The sequence below is a fragment of the Labrus mixtus genome, chromosome 12, assembly GCF_963584025.1.
Source record: "Labrus mixtus chromosome 12, fLabMix1.1, whole genome shotgun sequence".
In the NCBI taxonomy this organism is placed as follows: domain Eukaryota; kingdom Metazoa; phylum Chordata; class Actinopteri; order Labriformes; family Labridae; genus Labrus; species Labrus mixtus.
In genome coordinates this window covers 24,872,728-24,898,684 of record NC_083623.1, presented here as the reverse complement: position 1 = coordinate 24,898,684, position 25,957 = coordinate 24,872,728, and the positions used below count along the sequence as shown (strand labels likewise).

Sequence of the window (25,957 nt, the reverse complement as noted above, 5' to 3'; positions counted from 1 at the left end):
TAACCCCTCCCCCAGGTGGGTGACACTCCCACAGCTAGGTGTTTGTTCTGCCCTCTGAGTCTGCCTTCTCACTGTAAACAATAGGACATGGAGCGAGAAAGCCCAAGACACCCAAGCCCCTCCAGAGAGGGGGCGTGATCAGACACAGCTCATTTACATATTTAAAGGTACAGACACAGAAACAGTCTGTTCTGAGCAGGGCTGAAATAGAGGGGTTTATAGGCATGATCAAATACAGGATCAGAGTGGATTTAGAACAAGAAACTTCACACACATGTTTTGAGGAGCTCTGAGATTTATTTAAACTGTTTGAAGAGAAGGAGAATATGACCTTTAAACTTTATAAAGAGAGGGTGATGGTGGCACTTGCAGGAGAGAAGTTGTGTTCTGAACACCTACCTGTTGTAGAGATTGATAAGCTGGACTTGGCTCCTCCCAGAAATCTAGCTCGCTGCTTTTAAGAGGCCACCAAGTCTTGTTTTTAGCTGGCTAGAGCCATATTACCGTACCATACCGAACCTTTAAGGCTCGTAGCGTCGTCTTTTTAAATACAGCAGTCCTTCTCAGACGTCTTTAAACAGTGAATCACTAGTTTTATTTTAGCAATCTATTTTAAGGAGGTCAGTCCAGCTGAAACAGCTGTTAGTCGTGTTAGTGAGATAAACATCGGTTGCCAATATTTCATTGGCTCAGGCCCTCGTCACCAGCAGGTCCAAAGATCTCTGGTTACCTTCTCTGGGCCCGTCTCCTTCCCGCTCACCTTATCCCCCCACATCTGATCCCGGATGCTCACGTCGAAGGTGTGTGCTGTGCAGGAGAGGGCCGGCTGGAATGCTCCCCTCATCTGGATTGTCTTCCTGCCAGCAATAACACTGGGGATGCATTATGTGTGAAGACAGGATGATCCACTCGCTGAAATATTCTCTTCTCGCCTCGGCCTCGCTCTTCTTCCTGAGTTCTGCCACGCTGGCAGAGAGAAACATCAGCATCTGCTCTTCCTCTGGCCTCCACCGACACACACACACACACACACACACACACACACACACACACACACACACACACACACACACACACACACACACACACACACACTGGACACTCCCTTTTTTTTGTTGGAAAAACATCTCTTGTTATTCTGCATTCCTAAAAGTTTCTGTTGGATAATAACAAGCACATCAATAAATAACTGTTGTGTGGTTTTAAGAGGTATGAGGTCCTACTTACCTTAAGATAAGAGACATCATGGCCCGTCACACAGGAGCTGAACGATGTACAGCAGCTGCAGACGGTGTCACAACAAAAATATACTTCAGCCTTCAGCTGGCTCAATTTCAGCTCATTAACTCGAGGTCCTCCAGCAAAATGATTCTCCCCATACAGCATCAGTGAGTGTTTGTGTCAGAAAGAGCCACGGCCAGCCCACTCGGAAATCAAACTGCATTTTCAGAGTTTGAAGTTTGCTTTTTTTTTTGCAGACTCTTATCATAGATAAATGACTCTGCGTTCTTTTTAAGCAGAATCAGAGCAGATGGAGAGATGTTGTTCTGGATATCAGTCAAACGAACTGGACTCTAGGGGTGAAGCGTGCTTAGGCACGGTACAGATTGCCTAGTTTGAGTGCACCCTTACTCTGTTGGTGTCCATGGTTACCACAGAGCAGCTTCTTGGTAGTATTAACCTTGTTGTAAAGTATGAATATGACGTGCAATAAAAGACTGTCCTTCAGTCTAATGTGTAGACTTAGACTTAGACTTAGACTTTCTTTATTGTCATTCAAACTTGTACTTTACAGTGCAGATAAGAACGAAATTCGTTGCATTTGGCTCGTTGTAGTGCAGGATAAAAACAGCAGCAAGTATTTACATAGAAAAATAAGGTGCAGATATAAATAGATATAAAAAGAAAAACTATGTATAAAATTTCCATACAGATAAATATATTGCAAGTTTGTGATGTATGTTATATTGTATTTTACAGTCCAGTGAGGTAGTCCTGTGTGAGGGTTTGAGGGAATTTTTTTTGTGTTCAAAAGTCTTATGGCCTGTACTATTGTGTACTATTCACTGAATGAATATACATTTGGAGCAAGGCGGGAGTTCACACAGGGCTGCTCGGTGTACCTCGAGGACTGTCCTTTAACATGGAGCGTAACCACAGAACTTTATGTCAGAGAAAGGTTTTATACATATCACTACATCGTCAGGCTGCTGCAGGTATTTAACATCATCATCATCACCAGAGGACGTTTTAAACCTCCTGAACAGTGAAAACCTTCTCTGAAAGCCAGACCACATACCACTCATTCCTCTGTTTCTCAAAGTCCAATGTCCTCCCAGCTGTTACCACTCGTGAGTGTGTGTGTGTGTGTGTGTGAGCACCATCACACATGTGGATGTCCTCATCTCTGTTCGTTCACTCTCTCTCCTGTCACAATATTTATTGCACATTTAACTTCAGTCTGAACCTGTGGTGCTCCTCACTCTGCAGGTTTTTGTCAGTAAGAGTGAGGATCTTCTATTAATCATCTGCTGCGACTCGTGAAAACACCGCCTGGTCAACTTAAAGACCCCCCACCCCCCTTCTGTCCAGAGGAGCATGTACCTGTAGAGGCTCTGACACACCAAGGAGACCGTCGGACGTTGGTCTGTCGGTGAGCGTTGGTTTGTCTTTGCGGTGTGTCCAGCTCCGTTGGTACCGGTTGGCCCCACATCGGCCCCAGTTTTTTTTTTTTTGGCCGACTCTACATGTTGACTCTGAGGAGCTGTCACCGGCGCAGTTGGGGGTAGGAATCTCCCTGATTGACTGTTCAGCTAAGCGAAACAGGAGAGCCAGTGCACGGGAAGAAAAACGGGAGTGCCTCTTCTATTCTTGTTTCACTAACAAAAGACGAAGGGCTGACAACGCCAGTGCCATTTTCAACTTTTCATCAGACATTATTCTCCATTAGAAGTCTCCAATATTACGCGTGTTGAGCAACAGCGGTGAGAAAATTGTCTTCTCGTATCACAACGGTTTATTTATCCACGTTCTTCCTCGTCCTCTTCCGGTCTCCCCTCCTTGGAATTGCCTCTCGCGTGTGTGCAGAACGTCCATGGTTGTTTGGCCGTTGACTGTGGTCTCCGCGGTGTGTTCTAGTGCAACTTTTTGGCCAAGACAAAAGGCGTTGCCCGCCGACGCCACAGGTTGCCTTCATCGCCACCAGTTCTTGGCAGTCTGCTTTGTGTGTCAAGACCTTAAGAGAAGATGCTCTGTTGATTCAGAGATAACAGCTCATTAGTCAAAAGTCTAATCCCCTTGTAGTCAACAGAAAGGCACACATTTAAAATGTACCACCTTTGTGTAAGCATCCCTCAACACACACCACAACCTGTCTCACTTCAGCAACCTTTGATCCTATGGAGCAAATTAAGAGAGAGATTGAACGCACAGGATATGAAGTAAAAGGAAAAGCACAAAATGGCATGTTAGAACAAGCATACAAAGTTGGAATATTGCATTTGTATTTTTTCTTCGAAACATGGAACAGTTAGGACTTTATGGTCAGTATACAGACAGATTTGAATTTGACCAAAACTCATTTCAAGATGTTTCAATGAATTAGCTTCTCCCAGCATGTCTTTCAAATGTCCAACCAAATGATCTGCAGCTAGACAAACGTTCACAATCACTTGCCTTTACAAAACTCCAGTTTCCGCAATCCAAACAGAACTGGAATTAAAGACACTTTACCAAAACAAGGTCAATCTATCCTAAAGCACCAAAGTGTCCTGCGACACAAAGAGGACCATGTCACACAAACAAAGCTCATCCCAACAATCAAACTCAAAGAGCATGAGCTCCAGCGCCTTTTACCCAAAACTGTCAGACCTTACGTTGCAGCGCTTAACATCCAGAGTAACCACTCACTGTAACTACACTTCAAACTGTTTCTTGATCATGCAAAGAGACTATCGTAAACAATGCATTATTTATTGCCACATTTCTTGCTTCAGAAAATGTATTTGAAAAACAAAAAGTACCAATAGTCTCATAAGTGTCATTGCATCAGATACCACTCAAACCAGATGAAGAACGGGGACAAATGCTACTCCTCCTTTCCCAACCACCAAACAAATACTTCCTTTTCTAAAACCTAAATAACAAGAGCCAACAAACTATTTAATGTATGAAAACCCCTTCCACATCAGGCCAAAAACAAGCACTTTAGACCTTGTGGAAAACAAAACGTAACCAAGACAACAACAGGTTTGAAGTTACGCAAATTAAATGGACTTAATTAACCAATCAAAATTGACATTATTTGCAAAATCTCCCACAAGTGAGCAGCACAAGCAAGCTCCTGAGTACAGTAATCAAAAAGCAACTCTCCCTGGTACCTGCCTACTTTAACTGAACCGGACTATCTTCTGCATGCCGGGTTCGAGGCGACTTTAAAGACTTAACATCAGACATGTGAACAGGCCTGACACGCCTACCCCCAACAGAGGACCGGTCTCCGCCCAGGATTACCTCAAAAATAATAAACGAGTGAACCGTTGGAAGGACGAATAAATCAGCCAGCTGAGCCACTCCCTCACTAACCAGGGAGATCACTTGAAAACAACATCACAGCACCCAAGACACTTAACCCAACATCTACTCACCAGGATGGGACAGGGAGGCCACTGTGCATATGAAGCACACCTTTAACAAATTCAACCTAAACAATCTAGAGGTAGATGCACCAAAAGCCATCCGGATCTGATTGATCATATAAGCCCACATGTCACAAACTAGTAAATCCTGGATCTACTTTATCATCACAAACGCACAACAAATTAAAACAAGTACTATGTTGCATGACGAGAACCAAACGGTTGTAGAGTAAGTGACAAAAGAAGAGTATCACACATGAAACAAGGTTTAAATAGAAATGGCAAATCCAAGGCATGGGAGTGATTTTATCTAATTTCCCAGGATGAGGTCAAGCATGTTTATTTAGTTTTTGTCTGACCTTGTCATTTCATTTCAGGTGAAGCGGAGGATGGATGGAGGATATATTATTTCTAAATAAAAATCTTAGAAAAAAGAATGCTTCTGAACATTAATCTTTATACCACCTTGTTTTGACGAGTACAATTACAGTGAAATGCAATAAGAACTAGACAATTTGCATTTACCTGTGGAAAATGTGTGGGAATGTTGACAGCTGAATGAATAGTGGAAAAGTGTGTGAACGTTTTAAAGTAAAAATGGAGTCTCTAGGTGGAACAGAGCCAAAGTTATAAGGCTGAGAAAAAAGTGGAAGATTTTCCCATTCATTTCAATGGGGAAAAATTTTGTGGAAAAAGTTAAATAACTTAAAAAGTAACAGTAGTAGAAAAGGTAAAAGTCATAGCCATCATGTCAAGAAGCCGGATAGTATGATAGTTGAATGGTGGACGTAGCACAAACAGTTGAAGAGTTGAAAAGGGCCAAAAAACGTACGGACGTAGAAGAATAATAATAAAGATTTGGATAAGTTATTAGGATCAGAATAATAGGATTAGGATCAGAATAATAGGAATAGTCAAGTCCGTTTATACAGACAAGGAGTTTGACTAGGCACAATATTCATTCTCAATAAATGTATACAAATATTTAATGGTACAACAAACTTACAGAAGCATAGGACCATTATACTATGAGAACTATAAGAAACGTCATCATACAAGAACTAAATAAGTGATGATTTGATTGTGTTTGCATGAAAACTATTTAGGGGGGGTTAGGGAAAATGGAGCCTTCAACACAAACAATAATTAATGGCTGCGATGACAGTTTCTGCCAGTAGATGCCGACGTTGAGCGAGCAGGTTTTGAAATGTTTCAAAACATTTCAAAACAATGATTCGAATGTATCGATACGTTTCAAAGCCATCCCTGGGTTTAAAGGAAATTAATTTATTATTTAACCTCAACTTAAAACAATCATAATTATGTACATCAGTCATGAATTCAATGTATGGATGGGTGTCGTGATGTGGAGTGCAAACAAAAGCAAACCAGTTGGTGGAGGCCTGAGAGGAAGACAGATGAGAGACACAAGTTAGAGTGGAAGCCTCTTATAAGCAGAGTCCTGATGGATTCTGGTGTACCCAGTTGGACTAATGGCCTTCCTGACTCCGCCTACTGTCTGTCAAGCCAGGAAGCCAAACAAATGCAGACAGAGGGCAGGACGTCACATGAGAGAGTTTCAGAGGTCCATTTAGAGTCTTGGTTCTGCACAGCTATGAATGCATACACTAATGACTGAGTGACTCTGCATTAGAGCTGTGATATTGAGTTCCCCGTCTGGTCAGTGGAAGAGATAAGATCTTGCATCCAGTCAAATATGAACATTAGTATTTTCTGATGTTAGGGTGCAGTCTCTCTGTTCACACGCTCACTATGATTGATAGCATCAACACACAGCTGACGCACGTATTTCATCTGTTAACCACAAATGTTCATCTCTAAATCTGTCACCCACTTCACCATAATTACACCGTCTCTGAGTAGTGTGCAGCACTTGTGCAACCTAATGCAATGTCATAATAAAGTTATGAAAGAGAAATGAGAGTTTTAAGCTCCAATGTGAACATCCCTGATTTATATCACACATGTTTGATATTAAGCACGATTGACCCCACCCTCCCCATTCCTCCGCTGGCCTGCACGACATGCGGTCAAACTGCTCCAGGACTAACCGGGCCTAAGCACGGTTACCTCTTGTACATAACGTCGTAATACAGCACATGCACGCTTTATGTTATTATGAAGCATGCTCAGTGTAAAAACAGGCAGACTCGAGAAATTTTTTTTAAAAAGGGACGCTCTGTTGTCTCCGCGTCTGCACATCGGAGAACATGAGAGCTACTTTGTGTCTTTACTTTGAGTCATCTTAGTCAGATACAGACAGAACACTCCAGATTTCTCCATAATGAAGGCTGTCAGCGGTGTTTACCTGCGTGCTTGTGCTCGTGCATGAAGTGTACCGTGCCGAAGCACACCTCTCTGAAACGTGCTAAATCAGAATGGGCTTCTATTTGAAGCTTTACGGTAACTTTTTGCTGATTCTTGTTATCTTTTATGAACTCAATTCCCCCTCAATAGAGGAACAATAAAAGTGTATCTTACCTTGTATAACTCATCAGGGTCCTAGTCTTACCTTACTGTTTCATTCATTATGTGAATCTATGACTAAAAGTCACAGTCTGCGTTGGCTAAAACTGCATGTTACTATTTGAATAATGACTCTCTCCCTGAGGTGAAATTATTCAGAAATTCACAAGAAAAAGCAGAGCTAAATCAGGAGAAGGGAGAATTGTGTAACTTAAAGAGACATGTTTCCCTGACGTTCAGGTCAGGGGCTTCAGTGAGAGTATTTGAAAGCGGCCTCTCAGTCAGTATGAATCTCAGTACTGCTCTGCTCTTCTGTTTTCCGGAGGGCTGTCTGCTGAGCTGTGTGGTGAGGTTTTAGCTGACGTGGTTTTACTGCCGGAGGCCTCAAATCTGTGCGGTCATGTAGCAGCTGGCTGCTTGGTCAAACTGTGGTGTCTGATTCTGTCTCCTCCAGTGAACGACGTGGAGGAGAGCGAGGGACTGCCGTCGCTGGACAAACCCGGCTGGTACTCGCAGGGAAACTGGCCGCACCTCCACGAGTTGCTGAAGACCATGACGGGGAAACCGGAGCCAAAGGTAGGCGGGCCGCCTTGTTACTTTCTACTACAGCGAACAGACAGACCTCTCTGGCTGAACAACATCTCAGGCTCGCTTTGAGGTTTACTCCAAATCAGGTTCTTGGCAGAGGCTGAAAGAGATGAAGGCTTCACGATAAATCAGCTCAGGGAGATTCACACTGCGGTGATGGAGGAGAGGAACGTGGCCCTTGGCATGAATGTGGACAGGCCTGCTGTGTGCCAGCATGCAGCGCTGCCAGCTCCCCTCCAACTTCTTACTGCACATACAATGAGGCTCATTCTTCTGTCTGCACAGACCAAAGTCCTCCTCATAACTCTCTGCTATGGTGGAGAACTGATTCACCTTTTCTTTGGTCCTGTGCAACTGTTGTATTAAGTAACAACTGCAAGTATTTCAGTTCATTCTAGGGCTGTCAATCATTTTAACATTTTAATTAATGACTAAAATACTAGAGTTAATCCTGATTAATCGCATGTTTGAAATTCCATTATTTCACATTTAAAAATACAAATTTCTAGGCTTTTATTTTGAAGTTGTTTGCTGTCTTAAGCTGAGATTACTTTACTTCCTGTTTGAACTCCACCCTGTTTTTATTTTGAAACTGAGGTCAAACAGCTGAAAGGAACAGGAACAAAGGTCAATGTGTGATGTCATCAGGTGGACTGTCATACTTTGGACTCGTCAGCTGAGCTGTCTGAGTGTTTTTTTTATTTTTTATTATTATTATTTGTAAGGGACCATGTGCAATTAAATCATAAATGTAACCATTTAATGCATTGCACCAGAGTTAGCCTTAGGCTAATTTACATCTGCAGTCCCTTGGCAGGTAACAAATACATCATATAAGAACATCAAACATCATTCAGCAAGTAAAGGACATGTAACAAATAGCAATGTATTGCACATGAAATGTCCTTCACAGGCACCCACACACACACGCACCACATAGTCAGAGAGTGTAGTGGCATGCACAGCACGCATCACACACTCCCACACACACACACACACCCACGACACACGCACCTTAGGGGAGATAAAACTGAATGAGACGAGAAGTTATAAGGAGTAGCTGACTAACAGAATTAGTGAGTGCATTGTTAAAGTGAAATGAGACATTCAAAGATGCAGCAGTGTTCTTCTTTTACATCACTGAGACTACAGGGAGACACTGAGGATGACTATCTACGGTGAGCCTAAAGGGACAAAATAACATGTTTGATTAAAAAAAACTTACTGCATGAATGAACTAGTTAATGCTGACAGCCCCAGTTTTTAAACAGAAAAAAACATTGAAATTAAAGACCCTTGTGACACAGCTTCACACAGCCAAATGTTTTTTTACAAATCATCTCTGGGGATGGAATGGGTAAAAAAAAGAAGAAAGAAATGATTTCGTGCCCACAGACGTCGTGCCACCATAAAGCCTGACTCAGACTGCAGGATAATCAGGCCGATTTAAGGTCCAATTCTTTCTCCCTCACAATCGCAGGATCCGAGCAGAACTCAAGGCTGCTCAGAACCGATTATCTTCTCGGATTATCTTGCAGTGTGAGTGGTATAAAGATCCAATCTAAACGTCCCCGATCTGCTCGGCGATTGTCAGGGACGCCTCGATTTATTTCAGACATGTTTTATGTTTTAAAATCTTGACGATTACGTCTTGAAAGCGTCTGGCAGAAGTTGTGTGTGACTACAATCACAGAGAGAGACGAGGGAGGACAGTAATGAGTGTAGTAGTGATGACTGGCGGCAGGAGGTAACCGGCACAGGTGTGCACTGAAGAACAGACAGCTGCGTCTCCCCACACATTTCTCCACCCAAAACTTTTTTTTGAATTTCTTTTTATGTGTTTTCCTCTCTGCACAAAGCATTATAATCGCACATTTAACCGCCACCTGCGTAGTTTATTTAAGGTCATGTCACAGGTCACCCAGGTGGTGCGTTCCTCCGTCGGGCATGATAATCTTATTTTAATCCTGCAGTCTGTGATGTGCCAAGATTTTCATATCTTGTAGTGTGAGCGTGTTTGAGATTGTGGAGAATAATATCTGTTAAGATTCTTCTCATGTGTGTGATGCTACAAATTCAAAATCTGGAAGGATTTTATAACTCCTGCAGTGTGAGCCAGGCTTTAGTTAGTGTCCCAGATGGGCAACCCAATTAAAATAGTCTGGACACTCCCGTGCCACGACATGAGGAAAAACAAGAGAAGAACAAGAGGCTTAAGGATTTTACAGACTCAGTACTTTGACTGATCCTCACCACATGTTGTAGTTCCTTTAAAAACATGTGAAGCAAACCATCCAGGCAGAAACCAGGCTCAGACACTACAGGGTACAAATACAAGAGACAATAAGGTCATAGTGAATAGAGTGTAAACATTGCTGAGTCATCAGAGCCATCAGCAGTCTGAATACGAGCCAGCTACAAAAAGTCCCATGAGACAGTTTAATGAAAGCTACTTGGCAGACTGTAATCGACGAGAGAAAGAGCGATCCTTCTCACGCTGGAAAGCCTCATCTTTGTAGAACATCTCTCAAATAGCACACAGAGGTAGCTAAAGAGGAGGGACGCAACAAAGAGAAGTCGTGTCTGTCGGATTAAACAAACATGAGAATCCATCAGACCGCCCTAAATATCAAAACATCAGAGTGCTCCTTTGAGTTGTAATACTGTTAAAGTCTGACAACTGTAAACAGACGGGATCCCAACAGGAATAGAGCGAGACCCCGTGTCCACCTAGCATTTTTCTTGTGCAGAAAAGCGCTGGCTGTAGGCTTGGTAGAACTTTCATAAAGCGTTTATTTGCTGAGAATAAAAGCGCTGCACGTCCCTTCCTGTCTCTATGACAACAGTCTGTTGACAATGGCCGCTGTATGACCGACACAGCTCCGTTACTTTTTACTGTTTGTTTTTTATTTGAGATTGTTTATTGTTTATCGTATATTTCTCCTGGCGGCTGCCTGTTGCTGCAAGCGCTCTCTACTCATTGAAACAATTTAAAAAAGACACTGGCGCTCAGAAAAAAAGACGCGAAGTGGACACAGGGCCTAAGAAGCCGTTTTGTAAACCCAAAAGCAGCTGTTTGATCTCTCTCTCTTCTCTGAGAAGATCCTCTCTGTCAAATGATCAGACACTTGAAATAGCCTTACCCCGTAGAATGTTTAAATATAAATGTTTGTCTTTTTACATTTTTCCTAATTTGCAACCAGATGGTAAGTTAAATTAACAAAAGCTCTCCAATGGGGGATCTACCAGAAGGTCCTGACTTTATTTCAAAATAAAAGCAGGGTTGAGTTTAAAAAACAAGTAAGTACTCTCAGCTAAAGACAGAACAAACATTCAAAATAAAAGCCTAACCATTTTTTTTTTTAAAGGTTTCTATTTTGGGGCTTTTTATGCCTTAATGTAGAGATAGGACAGTGGAGTGAAAAATCGTGGAGAGAGAGAGGGGAATGACATGCTGGAAAGGAGCCACAGGTCCGATTTGAACCCGGCCATCCGTTTGGAGAACTGCAGCCTCTGTGCATGGTGCACGCTCACTTACCATTAGGCGACCGACGGCCAAAGCCTCACAATTTTAAATGTGAAATAATGGAGTTTCCAACATGCGATTAAAAATGTGATTAATCACAATGAACTATTGAAATGTAGAGATTTATATACATTTATTGCAATAATTTTTTTTTTATCATTTGACAGCCTTAGAATGAACTTAGAAATGTTATCCTAGAAACTTCTTCTCCTCGCATTTTTAGAATTTTAAGTATTTTGTTGGAAAAAAAACATGTTTCTAATATGCTTAAGTCATTAACAAAGGACAACAGACGTGAAAATGGATCAGCAGAACTTTTGTTTGTTTGTCTGGATGGCCTCTCTGACCTTCCACACCACTGGCGTGATAGCCAGAGCAGCGTATCAACTTTCTTTATCACTGAATGTACCTACGTTTGGTAAAGCTTCAATACATGCCGAGGTTTCAGACCGTTTAAACATCCGACAACAGTGACATTTTAAATCAGTGTAACACTTAGAAGAGTTAAAAACCTTACATAACAGATCAGGCACAGGCAGAGATCAAACTCCACCCAGCAGTACTCGTCATCCCTCCTCCCCCCTCTGCTCAATGCCCCCTCTGTTCCCCCCGCCACGTGGAGAAAGCTCCTGTGGAATTCAGTGTCAACCTGCACTTATGGCTGCTTTAAACACTCCTACTGGGGTGACCTGAGGCACTCTGTGTTTTCACTTCTCTCCACTTTCACCTGACAGGACTTAATGCAGGTGGGCTGAATGGAGGCATTCAGGGAAGATTACAATGCACTCAGCACAGGGCTGAACCTGACGGGGTCACAGAGGAGCTGAGACGGAGACACAGGCCTGAATATTTGAAGCAGTCATTATTCTCAGGTGTTTTTATGAGTGACACAGGAGTTTGGATTTAGAGCAGATTCACTCAAACCAAATCCTAGTGCATTTATTCTTAAAGAAATCATCCTACGGAGATACAAAATCTATACGACTAAGGAGTCCTTGTCAAGACAGCAGCAAAAGAAAGTTCCACATTAAAGAACATATAACAGAGTTATACAAACAGAAGAGGCGTCATTGTTTAAGGTGTTAAGAATGAAAGTATATAAGTTTTAGTGGTGCATATAAAAGAAATGAATGCACTATAGTGTTATGTTTTTAAAGGTCACATATTCTCCTCCTCTTCAACCAGTTTAAATAAGTCTCAGAGCTCCTCAAAACATGTGTGTGAAGTTTCTTGTTCTAAATCCACTCTGATCCTGTATTAGATCATGACTATAAACCCCTCTATTTCAGCCCTGCTCAGAACAGGCTGTTTCTGTGTCTCTACCTTTAAATATGTAAATGAGCTGTGTCTGACCACGCCCCCTCTCTGGAAGGACTTGGGTAGCTTGGGCTTTCTTGCTCCATGTCCTATTGTTTACGGTGAGAAGGCAGACTCAGAGGGCAGAACAAACACCTAGCTGTGGGAGTGTCACCCACCTAGGGGAGGGGCTACTGCCCTTTGTGATGTCATGAAGGGAAAATCTCCAAACGGCACACATTGAGCACACATTTTCTGAAAAGTGGAGCAGGCAAAAGATGGAGATTTATCAATTAATCAATCTTTATTTGTGTATCACCAATTCATAACAAATGTTATCTCAAGACACTTTACAAGTTTACAGAGTATAATTTTGATCCCCAAACACCCCTCTGCCTAAATTGTTCGTTTCTAGTATTAACTATACTCTCTTAACTAAGACAAAACATTGAAGGACGTGTCAAAGCTAAACTTGCTTCTTCTGTGAATAACTTTGAGGCCATGTCTTTTACTGTAGAAGGTAGACCTGCCTCTCTCTGCTTGGTCCTAACTGCATTGAAAACAGATGTAATGACCTCATTCTGTTGGCAGAATATTTCATACCTTATAGAATGATATATAACAGTGCAGGATTGAATATGAGACCAGAAGACAAAGTGGGGTTTTGCCCGGCTGACTCGTCGACCCCCTTGCCCTCCCGGTGCTCCAGGCCCCACACAGCGTGCAGCACAATGGGCTCATTAAGGCCTCTCTGCATGCCTGCAGCTCTGTTTACCTGGACTTGGCTTCAGCTTTAACTGCTCCTCTGAGTGATGGGCTGATAAGAGACGGGGGTCCACAGACTTCGTCTTAAAGCCGCAGTGAGCTAATTCTGACAGCAAGAATGTGGACAAGAGACCATGACAGGAATCGAATGGAAGCAATGAGCTTTGATGAACTGTATAACCCGCTAACCTTTGGATGAGGGACTGGCCTGGCAGGTAATCGGCCTCTGAGGCTTGTTACTACCTTACTGTGGTACCAAGGTCAGGTTCTGATAGTGCTGATTTGGCTTTCTTTTATAGGTGTTTTATTGGTAGGTTGGAGCCAAATGGGGCCCAATGTTGGCAGTTAGTTTTTAACTTACTGATGAGTGACGAGTTCTACGGCACACATTGTGTTGAAATCTTTGGGAAAAGCAGGTTTAGGGTTTATATATCAAGAGTATCAAGAGACTGATTGAGTCTACTTGAAGCCTGAAGCCAGTTTGGTATCAGGCCAATAGTAAGTGGGCTCTGGTAAGTGAGAGGTCACCAGTGGAAAACTAGAATTTTATCAGATGGAGAGTCGCGTTGAGAAACCATTTTGATGGTCCCTGGCTTGGCTGGACATAAGTGCCTGGTGCTGGTTACTAGCACAATGAGGCTGACAACTCTCTGAATCAGGGACTAGCTTGCCTTATCTATAGCATGCTATGCTGGTTACTACCATACTAAGGCTTCCAAGCCACTAGATTGGCTACAGGCTCTGCTGGCATGGTGACTTACCTGCACTGTCTAGATTGGTTATTGGATTGGCTCATCATATAAGCTTCCTAGGCTGGTAATTTAAACACCAGTTTTACCATAATAAGGTCTGATTTAACTGATAATTTCCTCAATTTTCATCAGCTGACTGCAGCCATATGGGGTGCATTACTGCTATCAACTGTAGACAAACAGGATGCATCTAGATTCTTCCACCTTGTCTTTTTTTGTCTAACAATAACGTCATGCTATAACTTTATGAATTTTGGGAAGAGTTGGGGGATCCAACCCTTGGAACCGTGTTCAGGAAATTTTGAAATCATAAAACTTTTCTAGCCCCATGCTAGCATAAGCAGCGCTCTTTCACGTAGCAGAAACAGGCTGCAACCTCGGGTGTTGAAAAATGAAGCAGATGTGGAAGTGCAAAATCCTGCAGTTTGTCGAGTGTCCACTTGATGCTGGCTGCAGAGGCACACGAAGTCACATACACACCCATTCAAAAAGCCTGTTTTTACAGCAGAAATTAACATGTTTACAGCCTGGTACTAAAAACGAAATAGGTCTTATTAGCTTATGTCTCCATCGGCACACACTGTAACTCATCCGTTTTGATTTTATGAAGGATAAGCGTAATTCACTATAAGGCGCGTAGCTGATCTGATTGTTGGGAGGGCGCGGTGTAGCTGTTTGTCAAGAGACTTGAACCTGCTTCAGATCCAGCTCTCAGCCTATCGTTAGGTTGACAGGAAGTTAAGCTGAGAAAGCATTTTAAAAGCCCCCTGCAGTAAGAGTTGGGTGACGTCACTCAGGCTTTGACCATTAATATCAAGTTTATAAGCATGATACCAGGATAAAGTAGAAAGCTTGTAAACAGTATCATCTGTGTGGATGTGTTTGGAGGTAAGAGCAGCCTCTGACGTGCTGATTTTTCACCGTATCCTTCAGTGTGATTCACCTCCTGGTGCTTCCTCTCATGCAGAGCTCAGTCAGTCATCCACAGTGACTCCCTTCTGTAATACGTTGGAATCTTTGGCCTCTGTAAATATTTATTATAGTGATCCCATGACCTGGGCTGCAATGAGAGGTGCAGGGCTTTTTCGGGGTCTGAAGACCAGCTGTGGGAAGTTCTGGGAAAGTCTGGAAGAAATGTGATTCCCTACAGCCCTCCTCCTCACAGGCCTGGCTCGCAGCAGCCTCGATTAGCCTGACTGTTTGTTTACATGTGAAAGAACGGACCTGGCCTGAGACACAGCACAGATCTGTGAGGAGGAGGAGGGACGAGATGTGCCTTCTAGAATGCTTTACATCCTCTTCATGGACTTCTGACTCCTGTACAGAGGTTTGATTTGGTAAGCTCTCACAAACAGGGGTGTGTCATCTTTGTTTGTGACGCTAAGAGGGGTTTACATTGTACACATTGTATTTAGTTAGAGTCAAATATATCATAAAGACTTCAGGTGACTGTGGGTTGGTACTGTCAGTTCGGGCTGAGAGTTTATAATCGTACGTGAAGCTAGCAGGAGTGCAAACTCCACATGGTGAAAACAGATGTTACGAAAAGGACTACAAAGCTACACGGAAAGTTCACTTTGGAGACTTTGCTGAACACCATAGAAATCATCACACAGAAAGACAGTTCAAACCTTTTTTTTCCTCTCTGGAGACCCCCAAACACAGACTATGTCTTATATAGAGGTACAGCTTATATTCCAGATTTAACGGTACTCTTTAACTTAACACTTCTATCTGAACCACTTCTCTTGAACACTTCCATCACTGCAACACCTGTTGACCTGATAACTGCTCTCATATCTGGTAAACTGAGGGGCGTCCAAAACGGCCATTCAGGACCAAGATCTAAAGTTAGAAGGAGGACATACTGGCTGCTGCATTGTTGTCAGAGAAGCCAGCACTTCAACATAGCATGTTTCATTAATGTCTGATCATATAGTAAGGTCACTTTATCATTTCAGTCACTACACATCTTACTGATTGCTCTTTTAAAGCTGCAATTGGCTTTTATTTCTTTGAGTTCCAAAACTTCAAATGGCTACAAATGCTGTGAGTGGTTTTATGTGATCACCCCTATGTGATCATTAAGAATGACCTTTCCTCAGCTTAAGTGAGTTTTTAAGCCTCTTTTATCTCATTGTTTTGGTTTTCCAATCAAGAAGTCCCCAAAAAATACTAAAAGTGTTACTTATATATTAATAATCAGAAACACTTTATCTACATAACTCATCTTATAGCCCCATGATTCAAACTTCAAAACAAACCATACCATTGACATTTCATGATATAGCCCTTTTATATCTAATAAAACATACCCTTATATTACTACTTTTCATTTCAAGCCACACTGTAATGGTATATTTGGATCTTTTCTCTCCTGTTCCAGGAATCACTTGTTTTCCGATCATATGCATCTATGAACTGGCTTGCTTTTCCGGTTCGCAGAAGACTGTCAGCTGACTTCTGGGTCTTCTCATTTTAAGCTCCTCACTTCATTTCCTCTTTTTTTGGAAATGAACCAAAAAAAGATTCTGTTAAAATGGGATTTAAAGCTTTAAATCGCGTGTGCCTGCACTTCAGTACTGGAATGCGTCTCAGTAAAGCCTGCCCCGGCTTGCTTTTCTTTCCAGACGTGGAGGACAAAAGAGACGTGATGGTCAAAGACTTTGTGATGAATTTTGCAGACTGGTCGTGTCTGGTCTAGTTCCCCCTGGGGGTCCATAAGAGATCTGCCAGGTGACTTTGACTTCTGCTAAGAGAAGAATTCAGCTTAAGAGCTTCTTTACCGCAACACTTAAACCTTAGTATGGCTCTTAAAAGTAACCAAGTTGTCCTCTCTGTCACCTCTTTTTCTCCCACCCCCCTGCAGGTGGTGTATTTTGGAGACAGCATGAGGTCGGACATGTTCCCCGCCAGCAGCTTTGGGAAGTGGGAGACAGTGATGGTCGTGGAGGAAATGGAGGGGGAGGGCGTCCAGAAGAGCGACGCGGCCATGTCTAACGAGGCCCAAGTGGAGCCTCTGGAGAAAAAGGGCAAGTTTGAGGTAAGTTTACTGAAGCAGCTGTTTCCGTTTAGCAGTCCACCCAACCTCAGCTCCAGCTTCCAATACTCAACCCCCACCCCCAATTCTGTGGGCCTCTACTTCTTTCCCCTAGCTTAGTGTTCGTGAAGCCACTGGAAATTTGGTTTTTAAATGGTAAATATGAATCTTATCAGACAGGCACTCACATAAACCTGGGTGAAAAAGAAACGTCCATAAGTATCATAAACCAACACAGACAGTAGTTTAAATTACGGCTCATTTTGCAGTTGGACCATTTCTAAAGACTGTGTGGGCATGTGAGTCGTCTGAGTCACAAGTCAGAAAAGGAGCCGGGAGCAGAAGTCCTGGCATCTGAATTATCCTTTTTAACTGGTCACTGAATATTGAGTTACAAAACATTTGGTATCAATATCATAGTGAGCTGTAAGTAAACACATGCGATAAGTTCCTCAATATGAAATTTTTCCAGATGACTTCAAGCTTCAATAAGCTGTTGAAACCTCTTACATAGGCTCTCTTCTCTAAGTAAAAGAGAGCAGCCCTCCCCTGGCAGTCCTGCAGCGTTCTGCACCCCAGGGAGGCTTCCAGGGAGCTGGCCAATCAGAAGAAAGTGGGCATGTTGGGAGGGGGGCCTTAAAGAGACAGCAGCTGAAACTAACAAAGGACTGAAGTTTTTACTGATGCCTGTTTGAGATACATAAGGAGGTGGTTGAGCTTCAAATCATTCAAAGCTGGTCTACAGGTTTCACAGAGTGGCAACATGAAAGGTGAACATGAGCAGAATATGGGATCTTTAACAAACGATCAGTCAACTGTTGGGCTACTCTTGTTATATGACGGCTTAGGGTTATGAAGTATATAGGTATAGTAGGGTAAAATAGATGACAAAGCACAGGTGATTATTTTATATTTGATTAACCCTCTCTCTCCTCTCCAGCTTCACCCCCTCGTATAAACATGGTCACCTCTAGCTAACCAAAGATTTGAACTCTGAACTGAAAAGCAGAAAACCACGAACCAATCGGTAACAGCTTTGGCCATGTTTTTTTCTTTGACACAGAGTTTTGTTCATAAGTGATTGATTTATGAAGCTAAGGACAGCAGAAACACACAAGCTGATATCAGCCACATCGTGTTGGAGCTGCTTCATCAGCAAGTCGAGCCGGAAAAAGAACCGACAACGAGCAAGAGATTCTGTCTAAAATAACGAAGATGACTTCCTCTTCCTGTGTTCTATTTTCATTTATCAGTATCATCTAAAATAAGCCAATCTGATGGTGCATTGTAATCATTTTCATGCATGCAGTTCATTCAGCAGAGGAGGCTCTCCTGATAGGTAGAAAGACAGCTAAGCAGTTTATTTCGCTGCAGGCTATTTAATATGTTCAGAGGAGAGTTTGATCATCTGTGTTGGATTATGTCAGAGGTTTCTGCTTCAACATGCTGAACTTTATTTGCCTCAGGCAGTCCTTCTTTGTTCTGCTTTCTTTGGTTCCTTCAAACTTGTTTTTTTTTAGAAACACATTTGGCTCAAATCTCCATGAAAACATGATGATCACAGACATTTTACTCCTCTCCCTCTTTAAACAGTTCCTGATAACATTAGCAGCAATTTCGCAAACCCACTTATCATTTTCGGTTTGTGGGGTTTTAACATTACCAAATCGTTCTTTAAACCACACATCCTGTTGTTGCAATGGTGGCTGCTCGTGTGTTCTCTCTGCCTGTAAAAATGTTTAGATGTTTAATGAGTGATTATGAGTAAGAGAGCGGGGGATTTCTCAAGAAAATTATTCAAGTTTGGAGTCATAAAATGCCTTGAAGCTGCTTTGGGTTGCAGCCAGTTTGAAGTCGGGCTTTGTTTCCCAAAGCACAGGGCAGAGTAGACTTCTCCGTTTATCCTGTCAGCACACGTCTGCAAAATGAATCTTCACACACGCTTACATAATTTGGTTTCTGTGTCGACTGTTTGAACAGGAGCAGGGCATGAAGGCACCGTCTGCCGCCTCCGAGCAGTGGGGCTCGTACTTTGTCGACGTACATAAAAGTGGAGGAGGGGACGAGGAGAGCCAGAAGCTGACCTGGTGCGGCCACTGCATTCACAAATACAGCGCCATGGCCATCCCCAGTGTGGAGCACATAGCAGGTATGTGGAGGAAGGCCAGTATACCAGTTCAAACTGTGGAAAGTGTGACACATCCGCAGAGGTTTGTCAGAGAGAGAAAGAAGCAGATAAGCCAGGGTAGAAACTAAAAAACACTGAACACATGCTTTAAAGGAACTAATATGTAACTTTTCCACCCAAGAAATAATTTATCATTTAGTACAACAACCTCCAACGGGGGAGAATAGCGTCCATTCCTTTCCACAGATCGCCCCGATCGCCTGCATACAGAACAAATTTTCAATTAAATTTTTATTTGTATAGCATCAACTCATAACAAGTGTTATCTTGAGACACTTTACAAGAAGCAGGTAAAAAGACCTTACTCTTTGTCTGTTAACATTACAAAAGAGCAGGTAAAAAGACCTTACTTATTGTTATGTTACAAAAAACAGGTAAAAAGACCTTACTCATTGCTATGTTACAAAGACCCGGCCTATCCATCATGAGCACTTTAGCAAAGCAGCAAAAGTTACAGTGGTAAGAAAAAAACTGCCTTATTAAAAGGCAGAAATCTTCGGCCGGATCCCCGGCTCATGACGAAACAGTCTTCACAGGCCTAGACTGCGCCAGGCTTGGAAAGGGATAGAGGGAGAGATGGGATAAGATGCAGGAAGAGGGATAGGGAGCAAGGGGGTGGGTGTTCAAGTAACTAAGTAAGTTTGTCAGCGGGCACGGTTCTCACATGAGAAGTGTGTACCGCTTTAAGGCACCAGCCAGTTAACCTGTCTCTGATACAATGGCTGAGCTGAGCACATTATGGCGCTGTTTGCTGCCACGCTAGTCAATGCTCAGGGTGAAATTGTGGGTTATATTATTTTTTATAACGTGGAAAAAGTATTGAAACTTCAGAAACAAATGAGTTACAAATTTCCACATCCTTGCGTCCTTGCTCGCCCCAGTCCATCAGTGCCATGCACTACGCTGCTGTTCACTGCCACCCTGACAGGAAGTCAGACAAAGAAACGCACAGAGCATCCAGTCAATTTCAAAATAAAACACAATTAACGGACTCACGATTGTATTTTCCACTATGTGGAAATTGGCTGAAAGAGACAGAAACATATTAATTCCAAATCCGGTAATATCATCGTACTTTGTCAGTGGACAGGGGTCTTAGGTTTCTACACTACCGCCCCTCTACTTGAAAACAGACGTACTTTGTTTGAGGGGAGGCGTAGCGGCACCATGTCTGTCTTACTACAGTGCAGTTTCACTCAGAGACCTTCGGTGGGCGCCAAAGTGCACCAAACCAAATCCCTACATATTATTGCTTTAAACTTCAAAATACAAAAAGTCTCCAGAGAAGAAGAATGATGAAATACTTTTCCAAACATTTTCAGAGGGTAATGATGATAAATGATTTATAAAATCAAATGTAGAATCAACTGTTGTTATATTTGGGCCCTAATCTTATTTTGCATGCTCAATTTTGAAATGCCACAGCAACTTGATGATCCATAAAAATCATCTTTTAGTTTTTTTTTTTGGAGAGTCAGAGTATTTCAATAGATGTGTTTCACCTCTGGGTGTTTCTGAATGTTTCACCACACCTTCCATCACAGTGCCCGTCAGCCTACCTCTGGTCATAACATTGTGATTAAATGAAGTTGTTGTGGCATTCAGCGAGTGTGCAGGCATATCGTCTTCTTCTTCTTCCTGCTGTTTTGAATTGCCCCTCACCTACCTGATCACCTTTAACTTTGTGATTATCCTTGAACTAATACATTGCAAGTCAGAATAACTTCTGTTGTATTCTTTTGTGTTATATTACGTTGTGTACCTTAAAGGAAGAATGTGCGACTTTTTGATCCAGTAGGTGTCGCCCTTGAGCACCAGCATGAAACCAAAACAAACTGCTGTTTGGCCACACCTCTGCTATTCTGAATCCTCCACTCTCCTCCAGAAACACACCTCCATACCCTCTCCACTCGTATTCGCAAGACAAGACAAAATTGTCCTTTGCTTGAGATGATTGCCTGTGTCCTGCATTGTTGTGTTAGCAGGCTAATGTTAGCGCTCTTTAGTTAGCTAGTAGCTTCACTTTGCGCATGAATTGACACAGAATGACCGTGATCTAAACACGCTTACGTCCAATCAAGCAGTGACTTCTTTTCTCTAGTCCTTGACTAAAACAGCTTTTATACACAAGGCCGTCCCGTCCATGTAAACACAGCTCTGACAACAACACAGCTGGAGGGACTCAAGCTTCTCACTCATTGTAGACAGTCATGACTCAGAGAGACATTTACACAGTTTATAGTGGATTTCTGATATATTTATGTTTAAAATATCGCACATTCTTCCTTTAACCACCTCCAGGGACAGTGGGGGTCTTCAGTCTCTGGCACCCACATTTTTGGGGGTTGCGACCTCAACAATCTGCTCCATAAAACACAGATCAAACAAAGTCATTAAGACATGATTGCACATCTTAAACCTGTTCACCTTCTTTAAGAAATACAGTCGCTGCGGCACACTTTTACAAGATAAAGATGATAAAATGCTTCTTTCTTTTCTGTGGCTGCAGTGAGTCTAAAGTTCACATGGCCTGCACATGTTCTGGATAACTTTCATTTCAGCTTTCCCTGTTTGATTCTTTGACTCTCTTCAGATCTCCCTCTGGATTACAAGTTCCCCAGGTTTTCTCCCAACAAGCCCTGCACCACCGGCTACTACCCCCGGCCCCCCGATTCTCTGCTGAAGAGGTGCGAGAGCCTGTCGTAAAAATAATAATAATACAAATAAAGTAGAAAGTCCTCCCTTACCCCTCTGCCTCAGGAGAGGAATGTGCCTCCATCTTTGCCTGTAGTTTGTCACCTGACCCCGCCCGCCATCCGTGGAGCACAGGAAGCGTCCACTCGTCACCCGTTCAGATAAAACCATGTGAATGTACGCCACAGTATCTCTCTGTCATAATGCCTACATCTGAACGTTGTTTCGTGGTTTAGTCAGTGTACCGTACACGTGGAAATACAACAAGTGTGTGTGGAAGTGTGTGTGTGTGTGTGTTCAAACAGTAATAATAGGAAATGTAGTGATTTATTGTTTCATGTGTGAGGCCTCTTAATTATTTCAATGGCCCTTCTAATAGAGTGAACATTTCTTTGACCCCTGAAGGGATTACCTCACAAACTTACCCAGAAGGCCACAGTGTGTTTGTCCCTGAAGGTCCCTGTGGTATCATTGTGTCTGTATTTTTCTGTATCACACTCTCATCTTAAAGTCTTCTTTTTTTACTGTTTACTTTACGGTGACCTTCATGTGAGGTTCAAAGTGACAGTCCAGTATTTTAGACCTGTGTTCAGAAGCTCAAATCCTTGAGGAAGGCTGTAACGGCTGTCACATATTCTTTAAGGGAAAAGATTCTGATATGCCCACTTGGGGCGCTGAGAGCCTAGCGGTTTTGTTGTGCGCCCTGTGTACAGAGGCTTTAGTCCCAGACCTTCATCAGGCAAACTGTTTCTTAAAGGTGGAGTCTGTAGCTTGTAAACAAAACATTCAAACTGGACCCCTCCTCCTGGGCTCATTACCTCCAGAAACACACCCTCCCTGCAGCACGTGGTGCGTTACTGCTTGTACCTACACTGCAAGCAACGGTTTGGCAGCTGTCGTCCAACAGAAAGGAAACCTTGTTGGCTTTCGCAGACACGGAGCTAACACAAGGTTCATCCTTGTTTTGGAACGAGCTTTATCTACTGCTGAATTCACCTGTGTGCTGTCATTGGCTGGAGGAAACACCCCAGCTCCCAGTCCAGAAACGTCCTGAGTCAACCAGAACAAACTAAAACAGTAAAATCCAGTCAGAGGTCAGAGTCTCTGCAGACACAGTCACCACCACACATGTAGGCCTATAAGTGATGATTGACAAAGCCACTGATGCTTCCTTTACTGTCTTGCCTATTTTAACAAACTGTTTGCCTGATGAAGGTCTGGTACCGAAACATTTCCAATAGGACAGCGTGCAGGAGTTGACCGTTAAATGTAATTTAAAGGTAAAATGACAAAGCTGCTGTTCCTTGTTTAAACGACTTTATCCCCTTAACAAAAGGATCTCTCTCTTAGGGTATCCTTTTTTGTCATTTCACCAGACACATGTAAGAACACTTTGAGCCTGTCAGTGATTAAAACAAGCCCCCAAGCTACGTTCATGTTGCAGCTGTTACAACCTGTTTTAAGTCGGGCCCGACCAATATGTGATTAATGGGGCCGATACCAATCTTAGGGAGAGAAATAATCTGATACTGATATATTGGCTGATGGTCTGAGGTTTTGGCAACAGCTGTTCTTGTCGGTGCAGTGGTTTGTGATATCTGCACTGATTTCTTAGATCTATCTTCGATCTGTAGAGAACATACATATATATATCTATATATATATATGTATAGATATATATACAAATTTATGTTGATACCTGAAATGCAGTTATCAAACTCTTGTGGAAAAGAATGACAACAAGATGGTCACTCGACTGGAAAGTAACTGTGCATGAACGTTCATCACTGCCTGACACTCTGGAGAGTGATGATGGTCGTGATCCATATAGCGCCCTCTGCTGGTGAAAGACAATTGCTAGTAATAAACAATGATACTCAAATGAAATGCTATTTGACTGGTGAATAAATCGAGTAATATGACGAGTAATCGAGTAAAATGAGCCGATACCGATAGTCACTTGATATGCTAATATCGGCCGATATTATCGGCTGGCCGATTCATCGGTCGGGCTCTAGTTTTCAGGCTGCCAACCAACTTCAAACCTTTTTATACCTCTCAGTCCTTTAGATCCATAAAAATGATTTAAAATAAACAGAGCACATGTTTAAAGAGCTGAAAGTCCTCTGAGGTCTAATGTTCCCCTCGTGTCTGTTTCGTGGAGGTGGTCGATCTTCAGGTCATTGTTGCTAAAGAACTGGCACGATGTTGTACTTTGTGTTTGCTGTCTGAAAAAAAAAACACTACTTTGGGAAACACTTAATAATAATAATAATAATAATAATAATGGATGAAGAAGACTATGCTAGGTGTTCTCTGTATTATTTCTTTCGGTGCAACAGTGACATGTGCTGTTTGAGTGATTGTGTAAAAATGTGCGTTCATTCACGATGCAGTACCAGACTGAGATCTGCTTTAACCGACTTCTGAATGGTTATTTGGTCGGTGTGCATTGACAGGTTGTGCCATAATATTTAAGGAACACTACATTTTGGATAAATCCGAGCACGTTTGTTGCTGCTGCCACATCACACCAGATTAATGTGTGGCTACTCTGTGAATCTGGGACGTTTTTATGGCCGAGCTGAGCACTATAGGAATGAACCACAGCTAATGCTAATGCTAGCCTCAGCACCAAAATTTCAATTTCTAGATGCATAATACTAATGGATCGATTGTCTTAAAACGAAGAATGGCCACCAAGATGATGGCTCCTTACTGGGAATGTTAGACTGAGGACTCCACTAGTCCATTTAGCTCATGGGCTGCATCTTAACTACAAACCATTTCATTTTAAAAACTGTCTTTTTATCACAGAAATGAGCACCGTAGCTCCCTTTAAAGGTGTAACATGTAGAGTTTTTCCAGAAACTGACCCTTTGGGGCAGGGAGCGCTCCGTCCACTGGAGCAAAACTGTGGCGCCGACAGAACACATCTGGCATGTCATGGGAAACTATGAATAGTCACAGCGCCTAATTGGTGTTTGTTATATTTAACTCTTTCTATGCTCTTAAAATGTTTTAGCTGAAAGAATTACAAATACTAAATATAAGATACAAAAACAACTTTTAGAGCGGCTAGTTTGCTTGATGGTTCCTTACTTTTCATTCTTAGTCCTGAGTGAGGCTAAACCTCCCAGAGCTAACACGACGCTAACCACGCTAGGTGAGTCTGACATCAGCCTTTTTCTCCGGCGACAAACGAGTGGATTTGCCAAACGTCAAAGTGTTCCTTTACGATGACCATCATCCCACAGATAAACAGAGAATACTGCGATAAGCATGTATGTGGGATTGGTCATCCAACGTGAGGTCTGACTCGTGCTGTGTGTGCAGGTGTTTTTATGCATACAGCTGTTGTGATTGTACTCTTCTTTTCTCATCTGACATGGAACATCTGACATGCACATTTGCCTTATGTTGGAAGCATTTGTGGTCATAGTTTCCTTAAAAAAACACAGGGAAAGTTCAATTCTGTGTTCCAGTGTTGAAGTACTGTCTATGAATAAAATGTTCTACAGTTTTCTTATGAACGAGTCTCTCTCTCTTTCTTTGAGTTCTTTGAAAGCAGAATCAAACTGAAGGTTTTGCACTTTCAACACACTGGGAAATCTACGGAAGCCCTAAGGGGGGTTGAAGAAAACACCTCCTCAAGGGATTCATTTTCTAAGTCGGATGAAGCTTTTTCACACGTCTCTCTATGAGTTCAGAACATGTTCTGGAGAATATCAAGTACAAACACAGACAAATTAACAAAATCCCACTTGGCACCCCCCCTGTTTATAAAAGAGAAAACACTAACACGTGTGCTTACAGTTGTATCAACAAGTAGTCAGCTATATATTCAGCTGGCTACACACTTTGCAGCGGTGCCTTTAGCCTGGTGGCTAGTTTGCCCACCCTATGTACGGACGCCTCTGAGCGTGCTGCATGTAATTTCTCACTCTCTCTCTCCCAGATTTCTGACTATATCTATTGTATTGA

The 25,957-nt window shown here is 42.5% G+C and overlaps 1 protein-coding gene across 1 annotated transcript in view; it reads left to right on the top strand.

Moving 5' to 3' along the window:
* nt5dc1 (5'-nucleotidase domain containing 1) overlaps positions 1-25,506 on the top strand; it is a 68,040-nt gene extending 42,534 nt beyond the window's left edge. The window contains exons 9-12 of the mRNA XM_061051366.1: positions 7,579-7,700; positions 16,921-17,094; positions 19,072-19,240; positions 21,873-25,506. Coding sequence (XP_060907349.1) covers positions 7,579-7,700; positions 16,921-17,094; positions 19,072-19,240; positions 21,873-21,985 — 578 coding nt within the window. The 3' untranslated portion in view covers positions 21,986-25,506. The remainder of the gene's footprint in view (positions 1-7,578; positions 7,701-16,920; positions 17,095-19,071; positions 19,241-21,872) is intronic.
* The last annotated feature ends 451 nt before the right edge of the window (positions 25,507-25,957 follow it).